Source organism: Oryctolagus cuniculus, chromosome 7 (genome assembly GCF_051225735.1).
Source record: "Oryctolagus cuniculus isolate XC-2025 breed Fujian yellow rabbit chromosome 7, ASM5122573v1, whole genome shotgun sequence".
Classification (NCBI taxonomy): Eukaryota; Metazoa; Chordata; class Mammalia; order Lagomorpha; family Leporidae; genus Oryctolagus; species Oryctolagus cuniculus.
In genome coordinates, this window is record NC_142873.1 from 48993280 (window position 1) to 49010952 (window position 17673).

The window sequence follows — 17673 nt, forward strand, 5'->3', positions numbered from 1 at the left end:
ACAATGTGAGACTGGAGCAGGATCACAACTTGAAAATCTTTGTCTTCAATGAGTCTTCTCAAGAAGAAACTACACAAAGAGCTTGTAGGTCTTCTTCTCCCAAAGAGAACCCAACAGCAAGAAAACCAAACCTTTAGGGAATAGCTTCTGGGTTTGCATTTGCCTCCCCTGCAACAGATGGAACACATCAAAAGCAAACCCAAAATCCTTCCCTAAGAAGACTGGTTGACAGGAAACACCTAAGGAATGAGAAATGAGCATTTTTTCACTTTTCATTAAAGAATTTTTGGTTATTTCCTGAAGATATCCCTGGAATGCCCTAAGGAGAAATAACTTTGCAGAATGTTGCTTTCCCCTGGGCACAGGGCATCAACCCAGATCTATGCCTTGCTCTTTAGTTGGCAGTTTCCACTTTCTGCTTCTGCTCACTCCTTTCCCCCACCTGGCCTTCTATGTGTACAAGAACATTGACAAGACTCACCGGGCAAAGCGTGTTCCTGTCCCAGCCAAAGTCACGCTCACCCTGTAGAACTTGTCCAGCTTCCTCCAGGTGGAAGCCCTCCCTCCGCCTTCCCTGACAATCTGTGACGTAGCAGAAAACATGTTGGTGTCCAGCTCAGGCTTTTGACCTCTAGGTCATGTGGGTTTAGTCCTTAGCCCCTTGTCACCATGATCTTCTCACAGTCTTGTTATTGTCCAAGGACTCTGGTGGCTCTCATACTGTAGGGCTCTCCCTGTGGCCCCACCCTCCTATGAGATGGATTTAGGAGAAATTTTCCTGCAAATGTCTTCTCTTTGCTGTAACAAGTCTGTGAAAGTGCATGTTTGAGATATGACTCTCATCCCGGGACCTGGCAAAGACCTTTATTTTCCCCAGGGGAAGCATGGAGGGTAAACTGAGGCTGAGGAGGAGCTGGTGGGGGTCTGGCTAACTCACCTGCAGCAGAAGCTGGGAGCAGGGCTGTTGGATTTTTTTTCTAAAGATGAACTTTTCCTGTCCACTGACTTGTCTTTGGCAATCCAACATAAAGCTGGACATCTCTGAAACACAGTAAGCCCCAGGCTTACCAGACCTCTAGGCTAGCAGGCTGATTCAGAGAGGCACCAGGAAGACACTTCCCCCACACCCTGGTGTGGGAAGGGCCTTGGATGAGAGAAAATGAGGCAGAGAGAAAATGAGAGGCATAGAGAGAGGACCCCTATCCAATAATTCACTCCTTAAATGTGCACAACACCTGGGGCTGGGTCAGGCCAAAACCTGGCTCAACCCAGTCTCCCCATGGGTAGGAGAGGCCCACGTGCTTGTGCCCATCTCCCCTTCAGCAGATGGCAGCTGAGGTCTCTCTGGGTCCCTTTAGCTGTAGCAGGACTGCCTGGAGCCACCCAAACTCACACAAGCTCCACACATGCCTGGAACTGCCTTCCTGGCTTTTTCCTCTCTGAGATTTCCTCCAACCCCCTTGTTTTCCCAGCTGCTGTGGTGGCCTCAACCTTGTCCAGCAACTCAAAATTAGCTCTCAGCCACATCTGTGAAGCTGGAACAGTGGCTCCATTCTTCCAGGAGGCTGCCTGCAGTGCCCAGAAACTTGAGATCATTTTTTAAGAAAGATTTCCCAGGCCTGCGCCGTGGCTCTATAGGCTAATCCTCCGCCTACCGGGGCTGGCACATCAGGTTCTTTCTAGTCCTGGCTGGGGCTCTGGATTCTGTCCCAGTTGCCCCTTTTCCAGGCCAGCTCTCATCTCAGCATGGTAATTCATTTCATCCATGCCCTTCCTTTGATCAAGTGATTGGTCCATGCTGAATTTGTTTCCTCTTTACTAAAATGGATCAGTTGTAATTCCTTGCTTGTGAGTTGTTTCCTTTCAGTGTTCAGGTTATGCACCAGATAAAGCAGATGCTGGTGTTGGGAAAGTGGATTTCTCTGGTGTCTCTCTGTAGAGAGAGACTCCCTCTGGGAACATCTGAGCGCACCAGAGGCCCAGGCCTGATGGTGCCTGGGCTGTGCTCTGGGTGGGATGGAGGTGGACAGGGTTGCCTGTCCTCTCCCACTACACTGCAGTGGGGTCTGCAGGAGGAGCATTAGTGGGAATCAAACCACGCTCTGGTGGGCAGCTTTGGGGTGGAAATGAAGGTTCCAGCTGGAGAAATCCTGAAGGCAACTATGCAAGGGGCCTGTGAGCTGGAGAAGAAGACACTATAGACATGCTGCATCTACATCGGGTACACCCTGTGCAGGGGATAGGAAATCCTTCCAAGGCTCTGCTATCCAGGTGAACCCAGAGGCCTCCTGGAGCAATTCTCCCAGAGCTTTCTGAGTATACACACAGCAGGTTCAGTCTCTGCTCATAGAGTCCCATCCATGTCTGCGATGTCTGAATGGGGCCTGCTTAGTTTCTGACTGGCTTTCTAGTCTTGCTTTGCAGAGAATCACAGTGAAAAGAGACAGACAAGAGACTCTGGCCCACAGGTAACTCTGAATGCTGAGGAGCTGGTGATGGAGCCAGGAAAACTAGAGAGGATTCCAAAAGCAAGAGATCCAAACAGAGGTCAGCATTAACACCTTGAGCAACAACACCAAAGCCAACCCAGAGACTGCTAATGGGACCTCTTTGTTCATGGATTTACAAGGATGTGTCCTAACTCTATTGGTTACCTGCTCTACTGGGAGCTCATACATTGTTTCCATTTATTAGTAACGTGTCAAGTTCACTTTTAGTCAGTCTGACCTAAAGGGAAACAAAGCAGTGGCCCTTGATTTCTGTGTGAGTTTTAATCCTTCATGACTGAATCCCAAATTCAGATGCATGATTCATTTCTGCAGTTTTCCTGAGATTTGTTGGCAGATGTTTCATTTCCAGAAAGTTACCTTGAAAAAGAAACTCAAATGGCATCAAATATCTGGAGAAATCTCAAAGGTAGAAGAGCCCAGGGAGGTTTTGTGGTCTCAGGAACCAGTATTCAAAGAGTCACTTCTTGTAATATAAAATACAATGCTTTATTTACACATCTTCTGTTCACTGTTTTGGATCTCTAACTGAATTTAGGGCAGTTCCTGAGTCTGCTTCTTCACACTGAGCTATGTGTCAGTGCACTGAGCACCTGCCGCAGTCTCTACCCCAGCTCTAAGCACACCCTGCCCTTTTAACCAAGTATTAGAAAGACAGAATGGGAGCTTCTTTTCTCGGCTGCAGGCTCAAATATCAAGAACTTCCAGAAGGCACAGGATGATAGGCAATTGAAGATACTCACCCACAAACAGGGAATGGATCCCTGTAGGTACCAGAGAAGTGAAGTTCATAATATCAAAACTAGAAACTCACAGTGAGACCGCCGGTGGGAAAATACCATGCAGGGGTTAACAGAGAGATGGAGGTGTTGGAGGGAGGGTGGTGGAGGGAGAGAGAGAGAGAGAGAGAGAGAGAGAGAGAGAGAGCGCAAGCCTATAAAGTCAGACTCAACCTCTGCTCCTGAGATTCAGCAGAAACCTGAGCCCATGTGAGCCACCAGCTCAACAGGGGAAGATTCTCTCATCTCCGCAGACAGGTGCAGATGGCCTAATTGCTAGGGGCACCGCTCCTGCACTATCTGTCACAGAGTAATAGGGGCGGTGATCTGCACCCCTCAACTACAGGGTTTACATCCCAGCAGCCATTCTCTGAGAACCCCGTTGGGGACGCGAGGAGCCCGTGAGGGTAACAGAGTGAGGGCATTTCACTGACTTATTATCAAACGGGGTAAAAGTGCTGACGGCGGTCCCTGGGTGGGCTCGAAACACCAAGCTTTCAGTTAACAGCCGAACGTGCTAACCCATTGCGCCACAGAGACACAGCTTCTGCCCGCACAGCGCGACGCTGCGAGCTCCAGAGCCCCGGGCACCGCGGACCGGCGAGCAGAAGGCACACTGTTCGCCGCGAGGGTTACCTGTGCGTTGGGAGTCGGGTGGCCGCGGGAAGCCGCGTGGCATTCGCCCGCCCGCCGCAGGAGCCCGCTCCCCGCAGAAGTCCGGGTCCGAGTCCCACCGGAGAGAGTGGGCCGGAGGCCACGGAGCGCCCGCGTCGGTGCCGCCTCCACTCAGGGAAAACCGTGCCCCCGCCGCCCCTGCCGCCCGCGGGCACTCGGAAGCATCGCATCGCGTATCCAGCTCCGGGCTCCCCAGGGACAGGGTCGCGGTGACGGCCGCTCTCGGTTTGGCCGTCACGGGCTCTCCGTGGGGACCCGAGGACTCCAGGCCGAGTCTGCCTGTCCCTCAACCCCTCAGCTGCTAGGCCACCGGACCCTTTCGCACAGACCTGTGTGCTGCGGAGGGGATGGTGCCCATTGGGGATGAGCAGAAGAACTCACGGGTTCCTGAGAGTCCACGACCCCCCCACCTTCTAGTTCTGCTATTGTGACTTCAGACCGTTCCCTGGCAGCCTGGGGCCTCTGGCCACACTCCTGCGGCAGCGTCTGTGTATGGGCAGTGCCTTCAGCTCAGACCTCTGGCATCTTGGCCCTCACGTTTGTCTCTAAGGAGTCTGCGAGTTGTGACTGCTGACAAAGTTCCTCCCAAAAGTAAGTTAGAGTGAGATCTGCATTCCTGACTCTCTTTACACCCCCTCTTTGATGTGAAGAAGAGTTACAGAGATACTAATTGTATCTGGTATCACTCACACCTTAGAGCTGAGCAGCTTGGTGAGTGTAGGAGCTTACCAGGCAAGACCACCGTCAGCAGATTGCACTCCCGTGTGTGTACTAAGCAAGACGACTGTCAGCACAGTGCACTCACGTGTGTGTAACTAAGCAAGACCACTGTCAGCACAGTGCACTCACGTGTGTGTAACTAAGCAAGACCACTGTCAGCACAGTGCACTCACGTGTGTGTAGCTCATTATTTGTGTGGCTTTCTCCTGTCCAGGCTCTGGCTCTGCTCTGACACAGCTTCATCATGGCAGTACCTCCCAGCACTGTTCCTGGCACAATGGCTAACAGCAGTGCCCTGGACACCTACTACGACCTGCGGGCCAAGCTGGAGAGGAGCCAGCAGAACGTCCAAGACCTGAGAGAGAAATTCCTCACTGCCAGAGCTACTGTTTACTTCCTGGCCAACCGCCTGCAGAGGCACGGTAGGTCTGCAGAGCCACGGGCCCAGACTGAGAAGTGGGGGTTCCCTTCCTCAGAGAAATGGACACTCTCTACTTTATCTTCCCTGTTCTTCGTCAAAGTAAACTCCTAACTGTACTCTGGGTCGGTAGGTGCCTGTATTTCATCCTCAGCTTGCCGCAGTGGAGAAAACAGAGGCACAAAGATGAAAGTTTGCAGGGACAAGGTAGGGAGGAGGAGACTAAAACCCCAGGTGAGGCAGTAACTGCTTCTTCTGGCACAGGAACCTGTGTCAGCTCCTAGGAACCAGGGCAGCGCTGTGCGCTCCACTGTCTCAGCATTCAGTTCAAACTCTTACTAAGCACCCATCTACAGGTAGCTTCACTTGGCCTGAAAGGGGTAATGATACCCGCCTGCCTTCAAGGAGCTCGGGACTGTCTGTTCCCAGGCATCTGGCACTGAGAGCAGCCCTGGCAGGCACAGAGGGAAGCCCTAATGCCTGCAAAAGTTTCTTTTCCCCAGAAGTGCAGAGAAGCCATTGCTCACTCTCTGCTTACGAGAAGGCCATGTCCAGGAGACTCTGAGACCTATGCCACCCTTTCTGTCTCACCCTGCACAGGAACTTTGCAGATAGCCAGCAAGGGCAGGTGGCCCTCCAGGATGTGGCCCCCAGACATGAGCATGAGGAGAAGAAGGCCAAGTGCAGAAGACTGCAGGTCTCAATCGCAAGCCAGGCCAGTGTAGGTGCTGGCTCTCCGTCTCCATAGCCAGCTTTACCATTCGGAAATCTACTGGAAAATCTTAAAGCTGCTAATAATAGAGGGAAGAGGGGGAGGCTGTAATTCCTGTCGTGTACACGGGAACAAGAGCTTGCGAGGGCAGGGATGCTACAGGAGGGCACCTGCTACACTGCAGTTGTTTGCTTTCAAATTTCAACCATGATTTTTCAGTTGATCAGTGTGAGTATGGGAGGGCTTCAAACCTGTGATGCTGTTTATTGTCATACACAGTGAACAGTGAAAATTACAGCTTCCCTGGCAATGAAATGCAAAATGATCTTTAAGACATCACATTATCAAAAGTATACTACAATTAAAGGTGGATATCTCAGGGTTTAGGCTGTCACTTGGGACACCCACATCCCCTGTTGGAATGTCTGATTTCAGTACTGGCTCCTCAGGGCAGGTGTCATGCCCAGTAGGCTGTAGTGCAGCTTGGGATGGCTGCATCCCATGTGGGAGCGCATGGAATATAGTCTTGCCTTTGCTTTCTGATCCAGCTTTTTGCTAATGAGCCTGGGAGACAAAAGATGATGGCTCAAGTAAGTGAGTAGCTGACACCCTCATGGAAGACCCAGATGGAGCTTCAGTGTTCAACCTGTGCCCAGACCTGGCTGTTGTTGGTGTTTGGGATCTGACTCAAAGTATAGCAGATCTCTCTTTAAAAATAAAACAGGGGCCAACACTGTGGCATAGCAGGTAAAGCCACTGCCTGGGGGGGGCTGGCGCTATGGCTCACTTGCTTAATCCTCTGCCTGCGGCACCAGCATCCCATGTGGACACCAGGTTCTAGACCCGGTTGCACCTCCTCCAGTCCAGCTCTCAGCTGTGGCCCGGGAAAGCAGTGGAGGATGGCCCTAGTGCTTGCGCCCCTGCACCTGCGTGGGACACTAGGAGGAAGCACCTGGCTCCTGGCTTTGGATTGGCACAGATTTGGGGGGTGAACCAACGGAAGGAAGACCTTTCTCTCTATCTCTCTCACTGTCTCACTGTCTCACTCTATCTGTCAAATTAAAAGAAAAAAAAGCCACTGCCTGCGGTGCTGGCATCTCATATGGGTGCTGGTTTGAGTCCTGGCTGTTCCACTTCTGATCCAGCTCTCTGCCTGGCGTGGGAAAGCAATAGAAGAAGGCTCAAGTCCTTGGGCCCCTGCACCCATGTGGGAGACCCAGAAGAAGCTCTAAGCTCCACACAAAGAGAGAGAATTTTCATTCCTTGATTCCCTGCCCAAGTGGCTAAAACTGACAGGGCTGGACAGGCCAAAGTGAGGAACCCAGCATCCATGTCTCCACTTTGGTGGCTGGGTTCCAAGTACCTGAGGTATCTTCCATTGCCATCCCAGGAGCGCACTAGTAGGAGCTGGATCAGAAGTGGGGCAGCCACGACTTGAATCAGCGCTTCCATATGGGCTGCAGCTCCCACGAAAGTCTTTTAAATCTTCAAACTATTCAGGGATTACTGAAACTCCACACAGGAGAACCATCAGTCCTACAGTCCTTGGTGTCCTCCCAAACAAGGAAATCACTGCTGCAATTCCCAGGTCAACGTTTCATTGAAGAAGCCCCAGGGCTTGCTGCTTGCAGTGGCCCATGACTTAGATGAGGCCTAGGAGATGTGAACCCTGGCATTGCCTCATTCAAACCCAGTCCTCTCGTCACGTTGCTCTACCTTCCATGAGCTTCTCGTTCCTCATCTCTAAACTGGGGAACACTCAGGAGTCCAAGGAGTACAGGAGTGACAATCTCTGCACATAGCCTGGTCCCTGGGTTTCCTGTGTGGTGGAGGGGACTGTGCGTCCTCCCCATAGACAGTGACCTCGGCTGCATGGCCACCTGTCCACTGAGGAGGGTGCGACTCTGTTTCCTCAGGGTGTGAGGAGTACAAAGACCTCATTGCATCGGTGCTGGAGGAGAAGCCTGACTTTGAGGAGATGCGATCAGCTGCGAGGCTGGGGTAAGGAGCAAGTCTGTGCAAGGAGAAGTGGAAATATCCATGACTATCAGTGGGGTTGTGGGTTTGGGGTGAGGTAGGGCGTGGGGTTCTCCATGAAGTAACATATGGGTAAAACGGATCAAATGCCTGGGTAGGACACAACAGTGCATGTCCAACTGTGTGTCCCTGACCCATTTTCTTAACTTTCCTGGGCTGGCTCACCTGTAAGAGGAAAGTGCTGACAGCATCTCCTGCAGAGCTTCACGAGGTCAGACTCACCAGTACAAGTGGTTGGCACCATCTCTGACACACATGGAATCTCAGTGATTTGCTGTAGTTGCTAGACTTACTCTTTCTTATAGACATGGTGACTGTAACTAATGGCATTTTCTAGAAAGATTTATTTGTGTATTTGAAAGTCAGAGCTACACAAAGAAAGGGAGAGACAGATGTTAGGGTGGGAGAGATCTTCCTTCTGCTGGTTCACTCCCCGGATGACCTCAACTGCTGGGGCAGGGAATGGCCAGAGCTAGGGGCCAGGATCCTCTTCCTGTTCTCCCACATTGGTTGCAGGGGCCCAATCACTTGGGCCAGACTTTGCTGCTTTTCCCAGGCTGTCATCTGGGAACTGGATTGGAAGAGGAGCAACTGGGGGTCGAACTTGTACCCATACTGGATACTGGTGTCCTGTCAGTTTAACATTTACACCATGGCACGGGCCCCATTAATGAGCTTTCCTACAAGAGATATTTTCCAGCTTTTATAGATATTCTTTCATTTTAAAACTATTTCCTCTCTACCAATTTTTTAAGCACTATAGGGCTATTTAGTAAGTGCATAATTGTGCAGCTATTGCCTGGAAAATGAATTATTACTTTTCTCAAGGCCAGCATTTCCCTTCCTAGAGAGTTTCTAACATAGGGTAGATTGTGGCATTCAAACTGTCTTTGAGCACTTTGCTGAAGTGATCCTATACAGTCATGTGTGTAAAACCCATGCAAACAGAGATAGGACTTGGAAGGGGGTACAGGCCTGAAGCCCCTGTTTGATTCTCCTGTAGGCCTTGACTTGCCCCACACTTTGTAGCATTTCTAGGGATTAGAGATTGACAATGTGAGAACAACCACTTGGCTGACAGAAAGAGAACATTCAGGCATCTGATAGGGTGGGTGACTCTTGAGCTTGGTCCAGCTTCAGGATTCTGTGGTTCTCAGCATTAACTGGATGCCCCATGTGTACCTCTACTGAGTGCTGTGAGCTGGATAACACATGGCCATGTCTGTCCAACAGAGCTCACATCCTATACTGGGGCAATGAGAAATGCTTCAGGCTTTAGAAAACAAGGAAATCTCACAGAGATGACACAATCATCATCTGAAGCTCGTGTACTATCCTTGCATTCCTACTGGTTATCCTCATCTTCGTGACATTCTTTTTTGTTGTTGTTGTTTCTGTTTGTTTCTTTGTTTCTTTGTTTTCAGGCAGAGTTAGACAGTGAGAGAGAGAGAGAGAGAGAGAGACAGAAAAGTCTTCTTTCTGTTGGTTCACTCCCCAAATGGCTGCTACAGCCGGCGCTACACTGATCCGAAGCCAGGAGCCAGGTGTTTCCATGTGGGTGCACGGCCCAAGCACTTGGGACAACCTCCAATGCCTTCCTGGGTTACAGCAGAGACCTGGACTGGAAGAGGAGCAAGCAGGACAGAAACGGCACCCCAACCAGGACTAGAATCCGGGGTGCTGGCACCGCAGGCAGAGGATTACCCTAGTGAGCCTCAGCGCCAGCCTATCTCCATGTCATTCTAATGAATGTTGCCTTCATGGCCTTTATGGGACTTCCCACATCTCAATGCCAGCAGGCGAGCTTGCCCAACACAGATGTTCCTGGCCCTATTGGCATACTGCTTGCTGTTCACTACATGGATGTGGGCTGAGGTGAGGGACTGAAAGGGCATCTTAATCATAGCAAAAACAAACAAGCACAGGGCCTCTGTGCACATTCCCCCTGCCAAGGCAAGCCTCACAACATACACCAGCATGCACCATGGGCACTGCCCTTCGGCAATTCTAGTGGATGGCTCTGCCGAGGCTCCTGTGAGCTGTCATTCAATCTTACATTTCTGTCTTCTTCCCTACCTTAGCGGACAAGACTCCCTAGTTCAGGCTCGGGCCAGAGAACTCACCCACTTACGGCGCAAGATACAGGAAGGGAGAGAGGTCTGCTCCCTCTTTGCCCAGCACCTGAAGGACATGGGCCAGGCTTTTGAGGGCCTCCTCAGGAGCATGGACGTTGCCCGCCACCTTAGACAGAGATTCTGTGAACAGTTGGCCCAAGGAAGCCAGCTGGCAGAGAGCCTTGCCAGAAAGCTCACGGCGGGTAAGTGGCTGCAGCTCCAAAGGCCCTTCCTCCTCCAGAGCGCCTCACAGGAGGGAGAACCATGCCCTTACCGCCCCAGCTCATTCTTTTGCTCTTGTCTGTGGCACTTAATCCACATGCAGTTTGGACTTTTCAGAGCACTCAGGTAATTCCTTCGAGTTATTCTTTGCAAGGTTCCATCTACAGTCAGTAAGAAAGAGTACAGAAGACTGACTTCATCTTGATGAGCATGGCAGGAAATAGACCTCTTTTTTTTTTTTTTTTTTTTTTAGTTTTCAAAGGCAGAGTTTCAGAGAGAGAGGGAGAAGGTGGGGAGAGATCTTCCACCTGCTGGCTCACTTCCCAGGAGGCTGCAGTGGCAGCACTGGGCCAGGCTGAAGCATGAGCCAGGAGTTTCATCCAGGTCTCCCATGTGGGTGGCAAGAGCCCAGGCCATGAGCAGGAGCTTGATCAGAAGTGGAGCAGCCAGGAATGCAACCAGTGGCTCTATGGGATGCCAGCACTGCAGGCACTGGCTTAGCCCTCTACGCCCCAAGGCTGGCTGCCAGATTTCATTTGTGAAATGGCTTTTCACTGGATGTAGGATTCTAGATTAAAAGTTTTGTTTTGCTTTTTTTCTCCAAGGATTTACTTATTTATTTGAAGGCAGTGTTACAGAGAGGTAGAGAGAGTGAGGTCTTCCATCTGCTGGTTCACTCCCCAAATGTCTACAACAGCCAGCGCTGTGCCAATTCGAAACCAAGACCCAAGAGCTTCTTCTGGGGCTCCCATATGGGTGCAGGGTCCCAAGGACGTGGGTGGGCTTCCATTGCTTTCTCAGGCCATAGCAGAGAGCTGGATTGGAAGTCGAACAGCTGGGTCTTGTACTGACCCCATAAGGGATGCCGGTACCACAGGCAGCGATGGCTTTACCCACTATGCCACAGCGCTGGCCCTGAGACTCAGTAAACTTTCAAATCTAATTTTATACATATCTTACTTCCTGTGAGCTGGAAAAGAAGACACTGTAGACATCGTGGACACACATCGGGAACACCCTGTGCAGGGGATAGGAAATCCTTCCAAGGCTCTGCTATCCAGGTGAACCCAGAGGCCTCCTGGGGCAATTCTCCCAGAGCTTTCTGAGTATACACGCAGAAGGTTCAGTCTCTGATCATAGAGTCTCAGGTCTGTGATGTCTGAATGGGGCCTGCTTAGTTTCTGACTCGCTTTCTATTCTCGCTTTGCAGAGAATCACAATGATCAGAAATCTGGAGACAGAGAGGAGACCCTGGCCCAAAGGTAACTCTGAATGGTAAAGGGGCTAGTGATGGAGCGAGGAAAACTAGACAGGATTCCAAAAGCAAGGAATCCAAACAGAGGTCAAAGTTAACACCCTGAGCAACAAACAAAGCCAACCCGGAGACTGCGGATGGGACCTCTTTGTCCATGGATTTTACAAGGATGTGTCCTGTCTCCAATGGTCACCTGCTCTACTGGGAGCTCATACATTGTTTCCACTTATTAGTAACGTGTCAAGTTCACTTTTAGTCAGTCTGACCTAAAGGGAAACAAAATAGTGGCCCTTGGTTTCTGTGTGATTTTAAACCTTCATGACTGAACCCCAAATTCACATGCCTGTCTCTTTCTGCACAGTTTTCCTGAGATTTGTTGGAAGATGTTTCATTCCCAGAAAGTTATCTTGAGAAAAAAAAAACACAGAAATGACATCAAATATCTGGAGAAATCTAAAACTTGGAAGAAATCAGGGAGGTTTTGCTGTCTCGGGAGCCAATGTTCAATGGGCCATTTCATGTAATATAAAATACAATGCTTTATTTACACATCTCTGTTCACTGTTTTGGGTCTCTAACTGGATTTAGGGCAGTTCCTGAGTCTGCTTCTTCACACTGAGCTATGGGTCAGTGCACTGAGCACCTGCCGCTGTCTCTACCCCAGCTCTAAGCACACCCCGCCCCATCAGAAGTAGATGCTACATTTCCTCTTGATGCGATGGCCTCTCTGGTGTTCGTGCCACTTCCATGAGCTTCAGATCAGGACCTGTAATGAGCTTTGCTTCCAAGCTGCCTCAGTGACCTCTCTTATCTTGCCTCTCCCAGCAGGCCCCACAGAGAGCACCAGGGGGAGGGAGGGAGTGTGGAACCTGAGGACGCAGTGGATGAACGGTATCTGACTCCTTCTGGCCAGCGCAACTGTGATCAGCCTTCCAGTAGAGACACCGTCCTGTCTGAGACACAAGAAGCCACCTCTGCTGAGGACGCAGGCCGTGAGTCCTCCCCTTGTAAATAAAGTACAGCTCAAAACCTTCCAGTAGCTTCTTCCTTCTGCATGCTCACCACTTCTGTCTGAACTGAGCTGTAGCATCTGTGTAGACAGGCCTAGAAGCTTCTCCTTGAAAAGGCATATAGGCTGAAAACAGCGCTGGGCTCAGGTGTCAAGTGCAGTCCTGGGTGGGTCAGATGATTTTCAGTGTTCCTGGTTGACATCTCGCCTGAGTCACCCTGCCACCACTGGCATAGAGCATCTGATGCACGCACAGTGGCCCATAGAGGAGAGTGAAGGGAGCACGGGAAAGTTTCAGCCAACTCCACAGTCCATGTACACAACCTGCCTCTATTGGGACAGCTCTTTTCCTGAGATGGTCTTTTTTTTCCCCAGAGTTATCTATTAGTTTGAAAGGCAGAGTTACATTCTGGCAGAGAGGGGCAGAGCGAGAGAGAGAGAGAGAGAAAGCGAGAGAAAGAGAGAGGTCTTCCATCTGCTAGTTCCTTCCCCAAATGTCCACAACAGCCAGAGCTGATGTGATCTGAAGCCAGGAGCCAGGAGCTTCTTTTGGGTCACATGCATGTGCAGGGTCCATGGACTTGGGCCATCTTCTACTGCTTTTCTAGGCCATAGCAGAGAGCTGCAACGGAAGCGGAGCAGCTGGGACTAGAAACTCTCCCCCCATATGGGATGCCACTACTGCAGGCAGTGGCCTTACCTACTATGGCACAGCACCAGCCCCCCGTGCTTGAAATGGTCTTGATAATTATAGTCCGTGGATGGAATACCTGCATTTTCCAACCATGTAGGAATGCTGCCAGCCTTGCTCAGTTATCAGGCATCCTGTCCCCTTTCCTCCTCCCCAGGTCCGATCAGAGTGACAGTTGAAAGGTGATTTTCCTGAAGGCAGGTCTCTGATGCTGCCAACCCCTGGTAAATGGCCACAATGTCACGCTTTGTGCAGCAACACAAAGTTTCTTTTTTTCCCCCCAAAACATGGGTGGTTTATTCTCATTGCTGCATTGCCATCCAAACCAAGAGCCAACATGTCTGGTGAAAGAAAGGCCATGAGTAACCGTGGTGCCAGCAGCATGCTCCCCTCCCAAAACCCCCCAGGGGCCAGAGCACCTCCTGCATGGACAGAGGAGCCCCCTGGGCAGCAGCATCGCTGGTGTGTGTTCAGAACACAGCTTCAGTCTTTGTCTTCTCTCTCTTGATGTCCAGCTTCCCTTTTTTGAATTTTTGTGTATATCCTTTTCTTGGCAGGTGAATGAGACTGTGTTAATTCACTCAGGACCCACTGGGCTATTTGCTTAGCAATATAAACCCCGTCAGGCTTGTCTTTCTCCCTCTCCTTCACGTGGCAGGTATAAGTAGGTGCCCTTTATTACTCAGATCATCCTCCTAGGAAGGAATCCCCATTTCCCTTTCACATTTCACCATGAGCTGCAGAGGAAGTGTTCACCATGTATTGAACTGGTCTGGGCGAGGTATGTAGTAGAGGAAAGTATTTCTAGTTCCTGCAAGTCACACCGAGGAGGTGGCCACAGCTTCCGTGGGAACCGTCTGGCCTTACCTAGAGGCTGTAAGGTCTTTGTTCCTCCTCTTTGCCTCTCCTCCACCTCCCATGCCCTTGGGTTGAGGCAGCCCTGTGAGTGTGCTCAGTGCTTGCCCATTCTTCACTTGAAACCCACCCAGGGACTGGTGTTCTCTGATGAGAGCATGACGTAGGCAGAGGGGTAGGGAGAGTCAGGGATCTTGTACGGCAGCCTCTGGCTGTCCCATAGTGACAAAGATTCTTCCTCCCTTCCCTCATTTCATGTCCTGGTGGACTGCTGCAGAAGATGAGATGCAGAAACTACAGCAGCATCTGAAGGAGACCATGGTGGTCAACGTCAGCCTGCGACAGATGCTGCAGCGTCACCTCAGCACCGTGGACAGAGACAGCGGTAGGGGGACCAGAGGGGCCTGAGTCTGGCAGTTGGTGTGTTTCCACAGGCAGGCCACTGGGCCAGAGCTTCACAGAATCTAAGCACATGTTAGACCTGCTTCACCCACTTCATACAAATGGCCTGGCTAGAGAGTGAGCACCAGTGCTGTAACTCCTATTCTGGAAGCCACCAAATAGGCTTAGGTAGAGACTTGACCACGCTAAACTCTTCCTCCCACTTTTAGCCATCTGACCTCAAACCATGTTCGTGCCTCTGACTCTGTGCATGGTCTGCGTCTGTCAGCTTATGTGAGTGTGGTTCAGTAAAACCCAGGTTTCCGAGCCCCACGTGCAGCAGTCTCCCCCGCTGCCATCCTCATCTGCCTCCTGTGTCTCATTTGCTCCTTGCTCCTACCTAGGGCTCCTCGTGGATCCTAGGGTACTTCTGCCTCAGCCCTCGCCTTCCACTGCTCTCATGCCAAGGCCACCATGCTGCATCATTGGGCTGGGCCCCAAAAGTGTGATCGAATCTCACACACTTCCTCATATTGCAGCACCGGGTGTGAGAATGATGTGAATGTGCTGGAGCTGGGAAGCAGGTGACCATGAAGCTTGTTCCCCATCAGCCTGTCAGTGCAGCCCTCAGGCCCTGCAGTGGAGTTCAGGAAATTAGCAGGAAGCCTTCCCTTAAGCAAATGTGAATGCCTTGCCTGACCATAATTCTCTCCTGGACAGGATGCACCTCCAACCTCTACTGGCAGGTCCTGGATTCCATTGTTCAGCTGTATGATGAAAACATGGTCCTCAGGGAAAAATACCAGAGACTCCCAGTGTGCAGGAACCCTGCCTGCAGAGGTAAGTGGTGAGGGCACAGCGGGAGGTCTTTGAAAATGTTGCCTTCAATGAGTCTTCTCATGAAAGAAACTACACAGAGAGCTTTTAGGTCTTCTTCTCCCAAAGAGAACCCAACAGCAAGGAAACCAAACTTACAGGTAATAGCTTCTGGGTTTGCAATTACCTCCCCTACAATGGAAGGAACAAATCAAAACCAAACCCCAGATCCTTCCCTAAGAAGATGGGTTGATGGGAAACATCTAAGGTATGAGAAATGAGCGTTTTTCCACTTTTCAGAGTTAGACAGTAAGAGAGACAAAGATAGAGAGAAAGGTCTTTCTTCCGTTGGTTCACCCCCAAAATGGCTGCTACGGCCAGCGCACTGTGCTGATCCGAAGTGAGGAGCCGGGTGCTCCCTCCTGGTCTCCCATGTGGGTGCAGGGCCCAAGCACTTGGACCATCCTCCACTGCCTTCCCTGGCCACAGCAAGAGAGCTGGACTGGAAGAGGAGAAACCGGGACAGAACTGGCGCCCCTACCGGGGCAAGAACCGGGATTGTCGGCACTGTGGCTCACTAGGCTAATCCTCCACCTCACGTTTTATTTATTTATTTTTTTTTTTGACAGGCAGAGTGGACAGTGAGAGAGAGAGAGACAGAGAGAAAGGTCTTCCTTTGCCGTTGGTTCACCCTCCAATGGCCGCCGCAGCCAGCGCGCTGCGGCCGGCGCACCGCGCTGATCCGATGGCAGGAGCCAGGAGCCAGGTGCTTTTCCTGGTCTCCCATGGGGTGCAGGGCCCAAGCACCTGGGCCATCCTCCACTGCACTCCCTGGCCACAGCAGAGAGCTGGCCTGGAAGAGGGGCAACCGGGACAGAATCCGGCGCCCCGACCGGGACTAGAACCCGGTGTGCCGGCGCCGCTAGGCAGAGGATTAGCCTAGTGAGCCGCGGCGCCGGCCTTCCCACCTCACGTTTTATTAAAGAACTTTTTGGTTAGTTCCTGAAGATATCCCTCGAAACGCCCTGAGGAGAAATTACCTTTGTAGAATGTTGCTTTCCCCTGGGATGAGGGGCATCAGCCAAGATCTATGCCTTGTTCTTTGCTTGGCAATTTCCCTTTTTCTGCTTCTGCTCACTTCTTTCCCCCACCTCCACCCTCTAACTGTACAAGAACATTGACAAGTCTCACCAGGCAAAGCGTGTTCCTGTCCCAGCCAAAGTCACGCTCATCCTGTAGAACTTGTCCAGCTTCCTCCAGGTGGAAGCCCTCCCTCCGCCTTTTCCAACACTCTGTGATGTACCAGAAAACATGTTGGTGTCCAGCTCAGGATTTTGACCTCTAGGTCATGTGGGTTTAGTCCTTAGCCCCTTGTCACCATGATCTTCTCACAGTCTTGTTATTGTCCAAGGACTCTGGTGGCTCTCATACTGTAGGGCTCTCCCTGTGGCCCTACCCTCCTATGAGATGGATTTAGGAGAATTTTCCTGCAAATGTCTTCTCTTTGCTGTAACAAGGCTGTGAATGTGCATGTTTGAGATATGACTCTCATCGTGGGGCCTGACAAAGACCTTTATTTTCTCTCGAGAAGCAGCACGGAGGGTAAACTGAGGCTGAGGAGGAGCTGGTGGGGGTCTAGCTAACTAACCTGCAGCAGCAGCTGGGAGCAGGGCTCTTGGCAACGGGAGGTGCTGGGGCCCTGTGTCCCACACCACGGGCAGCTAGCACACTTCAGGAGACTCTGCCTTGCATGTGCTAGCGCCACCATCTCCTTCCGGCCTGTGGTCCACTCTGTAACTTCTCCCCTTCCCCTCAGTCGGGCTCCCCCTGGCCTCCATTTCCATCAGCTCTAGCACCAGCCCCAGGCAGTTGTCAGCAACCACACAGAAGATTGTTCATGAGTTGTTTTTGTTTGTTTGTTTATCTATTTCAGGTAACAACTGAAGTATCAAATGACTTGTTTAATTTCAATACCAAAAGTTAAGTCACCAATAATTCTCCAACTGATGAGAAAATAAAACAATAAAGCAAGTCTAAATCAAAGAAGTCACCATCTCTGAGAACCAAATTACCTGGCAGGACCAATGCACTATTTGCTTGCGGAAATCCCAGCCCTTCCGTCTGCACATGTGATAGCCCCTAAGACACCAATGCCCAGATCAGGCGAGGATCCTCAAAGGCCCTCATCCTTTTCCCTCCCAACTCCAGCCTGGAAAGAGCAAGGATTTGGGTCCAGGAACGGGCAGAAAAAAGTCCCTGCAGATGGTTTACCAGCTCTCGGGCACATGTTCATTTTACTTGAATGGTAGGGTATAGAAACCTCAGAAAATAAATTTTATTGAACGTACATTTTGTTGCCTATCTTTTTTGTACAAGTTGAAATTAAAACTTTTATTCTCCAGCTTGAAACAGCAATGTTAATTCTTCTTTTTAAAGGTGTTTTTATTTGGAAGGCACAGTGACATGCACACACACACACACA

At 50.9% G+C, this 17673-nt stretch overlaps 1 protein-coding gene across 1 annotated transcript; it reads left to right on the plus strand.

Moving 5' to 3' along the window:
* Positions 1-4925: 4925 nt before the first annotated feature.
* Positions 4926-17135, plus strand: LOC103350072 (NBPF family member NBPF6-like protein). The gene is made up of 8 exons (XM_089299387.1): positions 4926-5103; positions 7728-7812; positions 9930-10165; positions 11395-11446; positions 12277-12431; positions 14272-14379; positions 15096-15215; positions 17125-17135. The coding sequence occupies exons 1-8, from the start codon at positions 4926-4928 to the stop codon at positions 17133-17135; spliced, it is 945 nt and encodes a 314-aa protein (XP_089155513.1).
* The last annotated feature ends 538 nt before the right edge of the window (positions 17136-17673 follow it).

Excerpts from the sequence above, each read along its gene's own strand:
- LOC103350072 (XM_089299387.1), top strand. The coding sequence starts at position 4,926 with ATGGCAGTACCTCCCAGCACTGTTCCTGGCACAATGGCTAACAGCAGT. Across the intron at positions 11,447-12,276 it reads GAGGAGACCCTGGCCCAAAG|AGAGCACCAGGGGGAGGGAG; the intron begins GTAACTCTGAAT and ends CAGGCCCCACAG. Across the intron at positions 12,432-14,271 it reads CTCTGCTGAGGACGCAGGCC|AAGATGAGATGCAGAAACTA; the intron begins GTGAGTCCTCCC and ends GGACTGCTGCAG.